The sequence below is a fragment of the Bubalus bubalis genome, chromosome 4 (assembly GCF_019923935.1).
Source record: "Bubalus bubalis isolate 160015118507 breed Murrah chromosome 4, NDDB_SH_1, whole genome shotgun sequence".
Taxonomy (NCBI): domain Eukaryota; kingdom Metazoa; phylum Chordata; class Mammalia; order Artiodactyla; family Bovidae; genus Bubalus; species Bubalus bubalis.
In genome coordinates this window covers 96697939-96711823 of record NC_059160.1, presented here as the reverse complement: position 1 = coordinate 96711823, position 13885 = coordinate 96697939, and the positions used below count along the sequence as shown (strand labels likewise).

Sequence of the window (13885 nt, the reverse complement as noted above, 5' to 3'; positions counted from 1 at the left end):
CAAGAAACTTAGTATCATGTGGTTTGACATTTAGGCAAACTTGCTTTCATTATTTAGTTTAGGTTGAACACATCCCTTTTCTTTTGAATTTAACATGTAAGTAATGACTCCCCACAGAGAAGGCAACGGCACCCCACTCCAGTACTCTTGCCTGGAAGATCCCATGGACAGAGGAGCCTGGTGGGCTGCAGTCCATGAGATCGCTAGGAGTTGGACACGACTGAGGGACTTCACTTTCACTTTTCACTTTCCTGCATTGGAGAAGGAAATGGCAACCCACTCCAATGTTCTTGCCTGGAGAATCCCAGGGACGGAGGAGCCTGGTGGGCTGCTGTCTGTGAGGTCGCACAGAGTCGAATTCAACCGAAGCGACTTAGCAGCCGCAGCAATGACTCCTCAAACTGGGAGACATGGAGCCGCTACTGTTCTGACTTAAATGGAAGGAACAGAATTTATGTCCTTTGCCTCATTTCTTAAATTCCCATTTAACTTCCATCTGTTGATTGTCAGGGTCATATAACCAAATATTTCTCTATTTACTTTTAATGATATTTCCAGCCACTTGTGCCTTTTAAGCAGTTTTAGAAATGTGATACAATGTAGGAATATAAATACATATGTTTTTAGACATGTTATGTTGAATTAGTGATTTACTATAAAGTAGTGATTTACTGCTGCTGAAGGAATGGTTTCTATGTGAGAGAAATGGTTAGTTTGTCACTAACTGTTTTTTATCAGAGGTTAATACATTTTTTCTTCTCTAATTAAATTCTAGTGTTCTTTTTTGAAAAAATGCATGTACCTGTATAGCTTCCAGTAATGTAATTGTTGATTTTTGATTCCTTCTGCTGTGTTTTTATTATTGTTATGGCTAATGAATTAATTTCCAAACAAATATATACTTTTAAATCTGGAAGATGATATTTATCTCTTAAGAGCCTTTTGCCATTGTTATGCCCCTAGCTTATAGGGTGTTTTCTTGAGAATTCATTTTCTTCTTGTTGATTTTTTAAAATGGCATACTCATGGTAAGTGTGAATTCATATTATGAAAAATGTGAGGATGGAATATGATTAGACATAATTCAAAGTAGTAGTTTATATGAAAAATCAAAAGTCTAAAGCATTTATTACCAAAATTTGTTCTTTTTGTGTTACCCTCCACCTCAGGTCCTCTTAATGGTTCTGTGTTTTTGGTGAGCCAAACATGATTTGAAGAAGATAAAGGGGGAGAGGGAGGTGTCAGAAGGATTTCAAGTGAGCAGGCTGCTTTTCCAAGAGCCTCTCACTTGCAAGGTCTGAAATGACTGTTTTGGAGAAGAAGTGACATTTACACTGAGGCGGTAAAAATGCCTGCCTGTTTTGAGGAGCTTTTGCTTTCATAATAGAACTTCACTATGCAAGCAAAAGGATGTTTTAAAGGAGAGAACCATTTGCAACTGAGTGTTTTCCATTCAAGTAGGATCTGACAGAGAACAATTTTCATAAATCCTTAGTACTGCATGCAATCACAGCTTAAGAGTTGGATCTTTTTTTTTTTTTTTTTTCCTTTTCTTTGTGACCGTGGCATGAGGTTTGCAGGATCTTAGTCCCTGGACCTGGGTTTGAACCTGGGCCCCTTCAGTGGAAGCATGGAGTCCTAACCACTGTACCACCCATGAATTTTTGGATCTTTTTATCTTTATGATAGAATTGTACATTTCATTTCTAATTCCTACCCGTGTTTTTAAGTAGTGTAATAAAGTAGTGTTTTAAGCAGTGTTTTGATGAGAAACGCTGGACTGGAAGAAACACAGGCTGGAATCAAGATTGCCAGGAGAAATATCAATAACCTCAGATATGCAGATGACACCACCCTTATGGCAGAAAGTGAAGAGGAACTCAAAAGCCTCTTGATGAAAGTGAAAGTGGAGAGTGAAAAAGTTGGCTTAAAGCTCAACATTCAGAAAACGAAGATCATGGCATCTGGTCCCATCACTTCATGGGAAATAGATGGGGAAACAGTGGAAACAGTGTCAGACTTTATTTTTCTGGGCTCCAAAATCACTACAGATGGTGACTGCAGCCATGAAATTAAAAGACGCTTACTCCTTGGGAGGAAAGTTACGACCAACCTAGATAGCATATTCAAAAGCAGAGACATTACTTTGCCAACAAAGATCTGTCTAGTCAAGGCTGTGGTTTTTCCTGTGGTCATGTATGGATGTGAGAGTTGGACTGTGAAGAAGGCTGAGCGCCGAAGAATTGATGCATTTGAACTGTGGTGTTGGAGAAGACTCTTAAGAGTCCCTTGGACTGCAAGGAGATCCAACCAGTCCATTCTGAAGGAGATCAGCCCTGGGATTTCTTTGGAAGGAATGATGCTAAAGCTGAAACTCCAGTACTTTGGCCACCTCATGTGAAGAGTTGACTCATTGGAAAAGACTCTGATGCTGGGAGGAATTGGGGGCAAGAGGAGAAGTGGACGACAGAGGATGAGATGGCTAGATGGCATCACTGACTCGATGGACGTGAGTCTGAGTGAACTCCGGGAGTTGGTGATGGACAGGGAGGCCTGGCGTGCTGTGATTCATGGGGTTGCAAAGAGTCGGACACGACTAAGCAACTGATCTGATCTGATCTTGCCTGCAGGGTGACTGAGTGCAACTGTGCATGATTTTCCCAATGGCGTAATTCTGTGATCTGTATAATTCAGTTTATGGCTATGGCTTTTGCACTGGATAATTTTCAGGTGACTTTTGTTGACCTGCAATCTTATTAAGTAAGATTGATTCAGGGTACTCATTCAAAGTTACCTAATTTGTGTTCTTCATATCCTAAAAATCAAATCTCTGAGCAGAGCAGTTGTTGGATTTAGGACAAATCTTGGACTGAATGTATCTGTCACTTTAATAAAAAATCAATGGAGAGGCACTCTGAGAGTAGTGATGTTCTATGATGATTCTTTTCTTTTTAAAATAAAAAATCTGCTATATAACAAGCTACCCCCAAACCTGGCAGATTCAAGCAACTGTTTTGTTTTGAAGGTTAGGGATTCAGGAAGGGCTCAACTGGGTGGTTTGTCTCTGATATGCATGCTGTTGGTTGAGGTGGCTGGAGCTGGAGGATCTGCTTCTCAGAAAGCTTTTTCACTCCTGCATCTGGTGCCTGGGTGGGGGGGTGATGGCTGATGGTCGGTGCTGGCTCTTGGCAGGGGACTTGGTTGGGGGCTGTTAGTCTCAGCACTGCCATGGGGTTCTCCATGTACTTGGGTTACTCACAACATGGCAGCTGGGTGTTTAGAGGGAGCATTTCCAAAAGGTGTGGGTGGAAACTTTAAGGGTCAAGCCTTCTTATGACATATCCCTGTAAGTCCCAGAATACCACTTTCCCTGCATTTGATTGGTTAAGTCACTAAGAACAACTCAGACTCAGAGTGAGGGGAGTTACCCTTCACCTTTCAGTGGGAGAAGAAGCAAAAAATTTGAGGCTGTGTTTGATAGCTGATGATGGAATCACATCAGGATAGTGTGTATTTAATTGCAATTAATGCCTCTCCTAAGGTTCATATGGCTTAAAGTATAAATACTAATAAGTAGTTCCATGTACTGGGACCACTGTTCCAAGTGATGTAGTCTTCATTTAAAGAAAAACTCTGATGTCATTCATTCCAGACATTTAATGCCCTAAAAGTGGCATGACTGTAATCTCATAATATCTAGAAAGATGTCAATCCTCTGAGTCATTGGGCAAACTAGCTTGTCGAAACAGTTCAAAGGAATCATAGATCTTACAGCTGGAAAGGACTCTAAGGGATTACATCATCATTATCACCTTCCAAAGAGATTTATTGAGTTCCACTGGGTGCCAGGCCCTAGGAATGTAGAGGAGAATATGACATAATTCTTGTCCTTGAGACATAGTTGAGAAAATAGGACTGATGCATAAGAGATGAATAGAAATCCATAGACTGAGTAGCAATTATAAGTACAAGTGAAATGTGTACAAGAAGTGATCAGTAGAGGCTGTTGGGGCTGGAAAAGGGTGTAAGAAGAAAGGCTTCCCATCCCAATGAAACCAGAATCCATTACCTGCAAGTCCGTATGTGACCTGGTTCCCCGCTTTCTCTCAGCTCCTTTTCTGCCTCTCTTGTCCTCACTCACTGGCCTCCTTCCTTGAATATGCAGGCATTTTAGGACCTTTCTGTTTGCATGTTTTTCTGTCTGGAATGCTCTTTCCCAAGATATTCTGATGGTTTCTTTTCTTAGTACGATCAGATCTCTGGGCTAATGTGCTTTTCTCAAGTCTTCTCTGACTACCTACCCTGTCTGCTTCCTATCCTTCATCATTGTTTGTCTCCACAAATGCAGGGCTGTTGTCTGCCTTGTTCATTATTGTATCCTCAACACCAAGAACAATGCCCGGCAAGTAGCTGGTGCCCAATAAAAAAAAAAATTGAATGAATAAATGAGTAAGTGAATGGAGAACCTTGAAACAGCAGAAGGACTTAAAGTGAAGAACAGATGATGTGGCTGGCTAACTGCAGGATACAGTGAAAGAGAAATGAAAGTGTGCATGGTACATTCATAAATCATCTGTTTCAGTATGCTGACATCAGAGGTTGTCGTTTTACAACCTTGGGTCCTTTAGACCACCCTCTTCTTAGTTCCATGTGATAAGCACTAAATTAGGGCTTATACAGGGAGCAATTTATTTGACTAGAATGGCTGGGTCATACCTGGTTTCTGTTGTAGGTGAACTTGCCATTCCTGAAAAATACTCTGTACTATACCACATCTTTGTCTTTGCTCCTATTTCTTTCTGCAATATCCTGTGTTTTGTCTTGACATTGAAATTCCATGTGAATGCTCCATTTCCTCCATTGTACTTAATATTTACATGACTTGATTATCACATAAGGACATTCTGCTTCAACTGGAAGTATTTGTTTCTTTCACTTGAATATAAACTTTTAGAGGGTAGAGCCTGGGTCTAGTTCATCTTTTATTTCCCCATACAGTACATCAGTTCAGTTCAGTCGCTTAGTCGTGTCCGACTCTTTGCGATTCCATGGACTGTAGCACACCAGGCTTCCCTGTCCATCACCAACTCCTGGAGCTTACTCAAACTCACGTCCATTGAGTCGGTGATGCCATCCAACCATCTCATCCTCTGTTGTTTCCTTCTCCTCCTGCCTTCAGTCTTTTCCAGTGAGTCTGTTCTTCGCATGAGGTGGCCAAAGTATTGGAGCTTCAGCTTCAGCATCAGTCCTTCCAATGAATATTCAGGACTGATTTCCTTTAGGATGGACTGGTTGGATCTCCTTGCAGTCCAAGGGACTCTTAAGAGTCTTCTTCAATACTGCAGTTTTCAAAAGCATCAATTCTTTGGTGCTCAGAGCTTTCTTTATGGTACAACTCTCACATCCATACATGACTACTGGAAAAACCATAGCTTTGACTAGATGGGCCTTTGTTGGCAAAGTAATGTCTCTGCTTTTTAATATACAGTCTAGGTTGGTCATGGCTTTTCTTCCAAGGAGCAAGTGTCTTTTAATTTCATGGCTGCAATCACCATCTGTAGTGATTTTGGAGCACAAAAAAGTAGTCTGTCACTGTTTCCATTGTTTCCCCATCTATTTGCCATGAAGTGATGGGACCGGATGCCATGATCTTAGTTTTTTGAACGTTGAGTTTTAAGCTAACTTTTTCATTCTCTTTCACTTTCATCAAGCTCTTTAGTTCTTCTTCACTTTCTGCCATAAGTGTGGTGTCATCTGCATATCTGAGGTTATTGATATTTCTCCCAGCAATCTTGATTCCTGCTTGTGCTTCATCCAGCCCAGCATTTCTCATGATGTACTCTGCATATAAGTTAAATAAGCAGGGTGACAGTATACAGCCTGACATACTCCTTTCCCAATTTGGAACCAGTCTGTTGTTCCATTTCCAGGTCTAACTGTTGCTTCTTGACCTGCATACAGATTTCTCAGGAGGCAGGTCAGGTGGTCTGCTATTCACATCTGTTTAAGAATTTTCCACAGTTTGTTGTGATCCACACAGCCAAGAGCTTTGGCGTAGTCAATAAAGCAGAATTAGATGTTTTTCTGAAACTCTTTTGCTTTTTCAATAATCCAAAGGATGTTGGCAATTTGATCTCTGGTTCCTCTGCCTTTTCTAAATCCAGCTTGAACATCTGGAAGATCATGGTTCATGTACTCTGTTGAAGCCTGGTTTGGAGAATTTTGATCATTACTTTGCTAGCGTGTGAGATGAGTGCAGTTGTGTGGTAGTTTGAACACCCTTTGGCATTGCCTTTCTTTGGGATTGGAATGAAAACTGACCTTTTCTAGTCCTGTGGCCACTGCTGAGTTTTCCACATTTGCTGGCATATTGAGTGCAGCACTTTCACAGCATCAACTTTTAGGATTTGAAATAGCTCAACTGGAATTCCATCACCTCCACTAGCTTTGTTTGTAGTGATGCTTTCTAAGGCCCACTTGACTTCACATTCCTAGATATCTGGCTCTAGGTGAGTGATCACACCATCATGGTTATCTGGGTCATGAAGATCTTTTTTGTATAGTTCTTCTGCCTGGAAAATCCCATGGACAGAGGAGCTTGGTAGGCTACAGTCCATGGGGTCGCAAAGAGTCGGACGCGACTGAGCGACTTCACTTTCACTTTCACTGTGTATTCTTGCCACCTCTTCTTAGTATCTACTGCTTCTGTTAGGTCCATGACATTTCTGTCCTTTATTGTGCCCATCTATTATGTATACAGTACACAAGAGATTCTTAAGTAAAAACTTTAATTTTAATTAAATATAGAAACTAGAGTCCTTATGTAAAACAAGTAACGTATGCCTAAAAATCAGAAACAATGCCAAATTCCCAAGGAAACTAAATAATAATGAGGTATCTTCATCCATGGATTTTTCTGGTTGTTTTGATCTGTTTAACTTCCTCAGATTGCATTCATGATTTGCAAAAGGCCCATAGAATCAACAGTTTACATGTTATATGTTTTATTTCATTATCTCTTGCTGCATAATACAGCACCATAAAATGTAGTGGCTTCAGACAATGACAGTCTATTATTTCTCACAATGTGTGAGTTGACCAGACTCAGCTGGGTTGTTATTTTGTTCCACATGGTATTGGCTAGTGTCATCAGTATACCATATGCTTTCGGTTTCAGAGCTTGGCTGGGACTGGTATTGGCTACACAAGGCATGCCTGTGTTCTCCTCAATAAGGCCTCATTTCCTCTGGTTTCTAGGCCAGCCTCCTTATAGCATGGTGGCTGGATTCCCAGCATGTGGAGATGGAGGTGGCCTCTTTCCTTGAGGCCTAGATCTGGACCTGACACATCATCACTTCCACCACATTTTGTGACGTGAGCCACAAATTCAGAGAGAGAGGAAGTAAATGTCATTCCTCAATGGCATGGGGAGCATGCATATTCAGGGATGGGAGAGATTATTATGGCATTGTTTACAGGCAACATACATCAGCATGCTTAGATATTCATTAATGTTGTCTTTTCAGTGGGAAGTAGAATGATGTTAGTCAACTCCCAAGCCTCTGAGTTTGATTTGAACTGTTCAGTTTTGAGTTGTGAATTGTTTATATAGAGAAGTGCTGTGAATATTTTGGACATAATTGAGTAGTTTCTGAAGATAAATACTGACTGTTGACCTCGTTTTCTGCTCTACTTGTCTTTATATTGTGTTGTACGTGTTCCCTTGGTTTGAGTGGAGGTTGGAATCAGAAGCCAAAAGATCTGAAAAGTGGTTCTGAACTCTTCTCTGGTTCTCAGGGTAACTTAGAGCAAGTGACTCTAGCAGCAGGACAGGTAAGCACAGACCACGAAGCAGAAGCTGATATTTAATGTTAATAGATGGCAGAGGAAAACTTGAGGTAACTCAGCTGTTTGGCCTCCAGTTTCTCTCTCCTAACTGGCTTCTTTGATTCCCTTTTCCCCCACAGCATCCAGAGATCTTTTTTAAAATATGTAACCAGATCATGTCATTCTCCAGCTTAAAATACCCCAGTGGGTTTCCATTGTACTTGTAATAAAATACAGACTCATCATAAATTGGCTCCTGTTCCCACCTCTTCAACTTCCCCTCCTATGACTGTTCTCCCCTGCTTTATGTTTTAGCCACGTTTTGGTTTTTTTCTATGCCTGGAGTCTCCCAGGTTCATTCTCCCGTGTCCATCCCACCCTAGGACCTTTACACTTGCTGTTCCGTCTCTCTGGAATACGCTTTCTCTAGATCTCTGTGTGTCTGGTTCCAGATGAGCAGAGAGATCTGACCTGACTGAACCTGTTTCTGTTTTCTCAGGTATAAAAATGGGGCTGATCAGAAACTAGTGACCTAGAAAGTCGAATTATAAAAATTATTGTAAGAAAGAGGGAGGAGGTATCAAGTTGACCTAACACCGGAGTGCTAGTATGCCAGGTGCCAAAGTTTTAGTCGAACTCATATAGCTCCTGATGAGTTGGGTAATTATGGAGCATTTTGTGAGAAATTCAGAACAGAGCTTTAGCAGCAAGCAGCCAGGCTGTTCACATTTTTCAGGGGACTTTAAGGAGAAGGGAAACTCCTCAGTAATCCTGGGACCTGGTCCGTTCAGTTCAGTCGCTCAGTTGTGTCCGACTCTTTGCGACCCCGTGGACTACAGCATGCCAGGCCTCCCTGTCCATCACCAACTCTTGGAGTTTACTCAAACTCATGTCCATTGAATCAGTGATGCCATCCAACCATCTCATCCTCTGTCATCCCCTTCTCGTCGCGCCTTCAATCTTTCCCAGCATCAGGGTCTTTGCAAATGAGTCGGTTGTTCACATCAGGTGGCCAAAGTATTGGAGTTTCAGCTTCAGCGTCAGTCCTTCCAATGAATATTCAGGACTGATTTCCTTCAGGATGGACTGGTTGGATCTCCTTGCACTCCAAGGGACTCTCAAGAGTCTTCTCCAACACCACAGTTCAAAAGCATCAATTCTTCAGTGCTCAGCTTTCTTTATAGTCCAACTCTCACATCCATACATGACTACTGGAAAAACCACAACTTTGACTAGATGGACCTTTGTTGGCAAAGTAATATCTCTGCTTTTTAATACGCTGTCTAGGTTGGTCATAGCTTTTCTTCCAAGGAACAAGAATCTTTTAATTTCATGGCTGTAGTCACAATCTGCAGTGATTTTGGAGCCCACCCCCCCAAATAAAGTCTCTCACTGTTTCCACTGTTTCCCCATCTATTTGCCATGAAGTGATGGGACCAGATGCCATGATCTTAGTTTCCTGAATGTTGATTTTTAAGCCAGTTTTTCCACTCTCCTTTTTCACTTTTCAAGAGGTTCTTTAGTTCTTCTTCACTTTCTGCTACAAGTGTGGTGTCATCTGCATATCTGAGGTTATTGATATTTCTCCCAGCAGTCTTGATTCCATCTTGTGCTTCATCCAGCCTGGCATTTCACATGATGTACTCTGTGTGTAAGTTAAATAAGCAGGGTGACAATATACAGCCTGGTATGTAAGAGTGAATTTGAATCCTGAGGTAATGATCCCCCTCAGATGACTATTGTAAATAAAGACATCTGGAGTTGGTCAACTTCAAAAAATAAAAAAAATGAAAATGAGGTTGATAATAACAGCATATACTTCATAAAGCTGTAATGAGGATTCATAAGTTAATATTTAGAAGGATATCTCACACATGGTGGGCTTTCCTGATAGCTCAGTTGATAAAGAATTGGCCTGTGATGCGGGAGACCCCGGTTCAATTCCTAGGTCAGGAAGATCTGCTGGAGAAGGGATAGGCTACCCACTCCAATCTTCTTGGGCTTCCCTGTGGCTCAGCTGGTAAAGAATCTCCCTGCCATGCGGGAGACCTGGGTTTGATCCCTGAGAAGAAGGGAAGATCCCCTGGAGAAGGGAACAGCTACCCACTCCAGTATTCTGGCCTGGAGAATTCCATGGACTGTATAGTCCATGGGGTCACAAAGAGTCAGACATGACCAAGCAGCTTTCACTTTCCCTTTCTTGCACAAATGTGAGCTGCATTATTATACCATGGTTTACTACCTGAAGTTGTCCTGCTCATTTAATTTCTTTCATCCAGCTCTAGATTGTCCTCTCTTTGCAAGCAGGAACTGATTTTGCCTGTCTTGTTCATGTCCCATTCGTATTCCCATTGTGTTGGCATATGCAGTGTATCTTTAGCATGTATCTGTAAAATGAGTAAATCAAAGACAGAATGGTCATCCTGAACAGGTCAGTAAAATTCATGGTAACATACAATTAAAGCTTGAGAAAGCTGAGTGGATTGTAAGAGATTATTTAGTTGTGCAAAATGAGTGTAAGATATTTTGCTCCAGAAGAATTGTATTTTAGTAATTGTAATTGGAGATATTGTTTTATTTTTATGGAATTTTGAAAAGTGGAGAAATGTCAGAATTATGAAGGAAGGTAAATGCAATCCTGATTTTCAGTAGTGAGGGGTATGGGTTCAAAAACCATAGACTTGGGAACGCTATGGTGATACAGTGGTTAGGACTCCACACTTCCGCTGCAGAGGGCACAAGTTCAGTCCCTGTTCAGGGAACTAAGATTCTCATGCCACATGGTACAGCCAAAAAATAAAATAAAAATATTAAAAACAAACAAACCATAGACTGAGAAGGAGCTTTATGCTATTTGTGGGCAGAGTTCTAGAGTGGATTATTGAAAGGATGATTTTTGAATGCTTAACAGTGTTGCTTAGTGGCAAAGTGGAACTCTGTTTAAGAAAAGAGGCCTAGAAAAATAAACTGATTTTTTCCCATACTTCTTAGTTTGGTGGCAGAATCAAAATGAAAATAAAGACCCCCTGATTCTGTTCCAAGGGTGTTTTCAAACTGGGATCTTAGAGCTTCTCAGATTCTATATGCCATAGAGACTTTTTTGTATATTTTTATTTTGAGGATAAACTGGAAAAAAAAAAAAAAAAAGAGGCACTTTTAAAGACACTTTCTCAGTTGGGGAACATTGACCCCTGGAAGTTCAAGGACATAGCCACAGAGGTCCATGAGATTTGATTCTCCTTCCTACTCCTTTAAAAGAGATCTGTGCAGTACTCTAGGTCAAGAAACTTGTCACTGTGACATTTTGCCAATTTATCTGATTAACCGAGCAGTGCATGTTGTCCATCTATAAGAAACAGCACGTTCTTCCCTCAGACCTGTGCTTTCCTATATGGCAGCCTCCACCATGCGTGGCTGTTGAATAATGAAACTGTGACTGCTCCAAACCGGTATGTCCTGTAGTGGAAAAGTGTGTCTTGAATTTCAAATACCTAGTACCAAAAGAAAAAAAAGTAAAATATCTCATTATTTACGTTATTCTGAGTATCTGTTGAAGTGAAAAGATTTTTTGATAAATTGGGCTACCTAAAATATATTATCAAGATTAATTATACTTCATTTTTCTTTAAAAAATGTGACTGCTAGGTCAACATAAAACTTATAATTGTGTATGTAGCGTGCATTGTTGGATGGTGCTGCATTAGAACCTGTTGCCTCTCCCAGGAGGCAAGGTAAAGGATGTTGGTGAACACAGGTGTGCAATGAGGTGATAGGACAGCTGCTTTCATCCATTTGGATGGCTCTCATTCATAGCAGAGGTTCTGTCTGTTGTATATTTTTCAGAAGGTGGAAGGAAGACAAATAGCTGGAAATGTCAGGTTAATATGAGAAAGATGTTTCTAAAGTTGTCCAGATATGGTTATGGGCTCCTCCTAGATGTAGCAAACCCGTAATCATTATTATATCCCTCATGCATTATTCAAGCAGCAGCTAAGTTGCGGCTTCAAAGATTATTTAGAGAGCTCAGGTGGTTAAAATGAATTCCCTTCCCAACCCCGAGATTCTGATCCTGAAATGAAATCAGGCCAAGGGCTGGTTTTATAGAAATATGAAATAGATGGATTCTGTGGGCAGGAGAAGAAAACAAAATTTCCTTCACTCTTTGTGTCCTTTTCCTTTAAACTCTCATTTGAGTGTTTTTTAGTTGAGGAGCTTTGCATTCTTGGTTACAGACAAACATTTGATTCTGTGAATCTGGTGAATAGTGCATCGGTCGGGAATGTGCTTGCCAACAAGTCAAGCAAACGGACAAAATCCACCAAACTGGCAATGGCAAAGTGAGTCAAGATCCCTTTAAATCGTTTAACAGGAAGTCTGGAAGTCAGCTGCTTCTGGCATTGGTTCATTGGCTCAAAGGCCTCAGGGCGAGTGTTTCTGTCATTGGTTCATGGCTCAAAGGCATCTGGGTGAGTGTCTTTGTTCTTCTCTTGGCTTCTCTTTTCCTCCTGGTAGCAAGGTGACTGCCGCTACCAACAGTGCAGCTATAAGACTGGAAGCTGGGAGAAGGAGTGGCTCCTGACACATCTGTCACTTTTATCGGAAAAGCAGTAGTCTTTTCAGAAATTACCAGCACACCCCCTCTTTTGTTTCATTGGCTGAAACAGTCATGTGGCCACTCCTTGCTGCAAGCGAATGTTTGTTGTCCTAGCCTCTAGAATGGAGACAGTACAAGAGAAGAAGGTTGGGGTGGTGGTTGAGTTAGCCTGAAGAGCAGAGTCCGCCACATATTAGCCTCACGTGTGACTGAGGGTGCCACTGCCAAGTCAACAACTCCTTTTAAAAGGTGGGAGAGACTTCCCTGGTGGTCCATTGGCTAAGACTCCATACTCCCAATGCAGGGGGCCCAGGTTTGATACCTACTTAGAGAACTAGATTCCACATGCCACAACTAAAAGATCCTGCATGCCGCCACTAAGACCCGGCACAGCCAAATAAATAAATAAAAATAAATATTAAAAAAAAAGATGAGAAAACGGAGGACCAGAGAAGTTGACATCTTTGATTCTGATATAAAACATGGGTTTGATCCCTGGGTCGGGAAGATCCCCTGGAGGAGGAAATGGTAACCTACTCCAGTATTGTTGCCTGGAAAATCCCATGGACAGAGGAGTCTGGTGGACTGCAGTCCATGGGGTTGCAGAGTTGGACATGACTGCGCGACTGAGCACATAAATTACTTGTTCAGTTCAGTTCAGTTGCTCAGTAGTGTTCGACTTTTTTCGACCCCATGAACTACAGCACGCCAGGCCTCCCTGTGTCCATCACCAACTCCCGGAGTCCACCCAAACTCATATCCATCAAGTCAGTGATGTTATCCAACCATCTCATCCTCTGTCGCCCCCTTCTCCTCCTGTCCTCAATCTTTCCCAGCATCAGGGTCTTTTCAAATGAGTCAGCTCTTTGCATCTCACTTTGCCCCTCTACCTTACAAACTTCACTAGCAAGGAAAGCATATTCCCAAGTGATAGGGCACATTGGATATAATTGTCACTATCTTGGATCCTTTTAATGTAGGTTTAGACATTTTGTGTTATTGCAAAGGAATTTTGAGTAAATGGTTGTAAAACTTGTAAGGAACAGCCTTATAATTTTTACATTCATCTCCCGTTTTGTTTTATTCCCCTATCAGTGTTCCCTGTGGTTATTTTTTTAAACCAATGGCCCATTACAAGTATCAGTGAAATAATGTATGTCTAAGAGTAAAATAGCTTTAAGCCACCTTGGTTACTGGCAGTGTTCAGCTGAGTATCTGATTGTCACTCACTGCTTCACATACTCCTTAGATATGCAGTTGCATAATCTAAAAGGGTTCTGTTTTGAAGCAAAAAAAATACTATTGATGGATTGTAAAAATGAAAATTGAACCAGTTTCCACTACCTCTTCTGAAGGCTCAAGACTCCCCTCTTCCCTGCCCACTACCCCACTGCTCTCAGCAAAATCCCCTGTGAACTATATTTTGGGAAATGATGGTGGTGGCAGTGTTGTGATGGAATTTGT

General features: G+C 41.3%; 1 protein-coding gene across 2 annotated transcripts in view; it reads left to right on the top strand.

The window, feature by feature from the left end:
• The window catches only part of CRADD (CASP2 and RIPK1 domain containing adaptor with death domain), a 193585-nt gene that overhangs the window by 27984 nt on the left and 151716 nt on the right, over positions 1-13885 (top strand). The window contains exon 3 of one of the 2 annotated variants that reach the window (XM_045165491.1): positions 12197-12293. The exons of the other annotated variant lie outside the window; for it this stretch is intronic. Coding sequence (XP_045021426.1) covers positions 12197-12293 — 97 coding nt within the window. The remainder of the gene's footprint in view (positions 1-12196; positions 12294-13885) is intronic. 2 annotated transcript variants of the gene reach the window in all.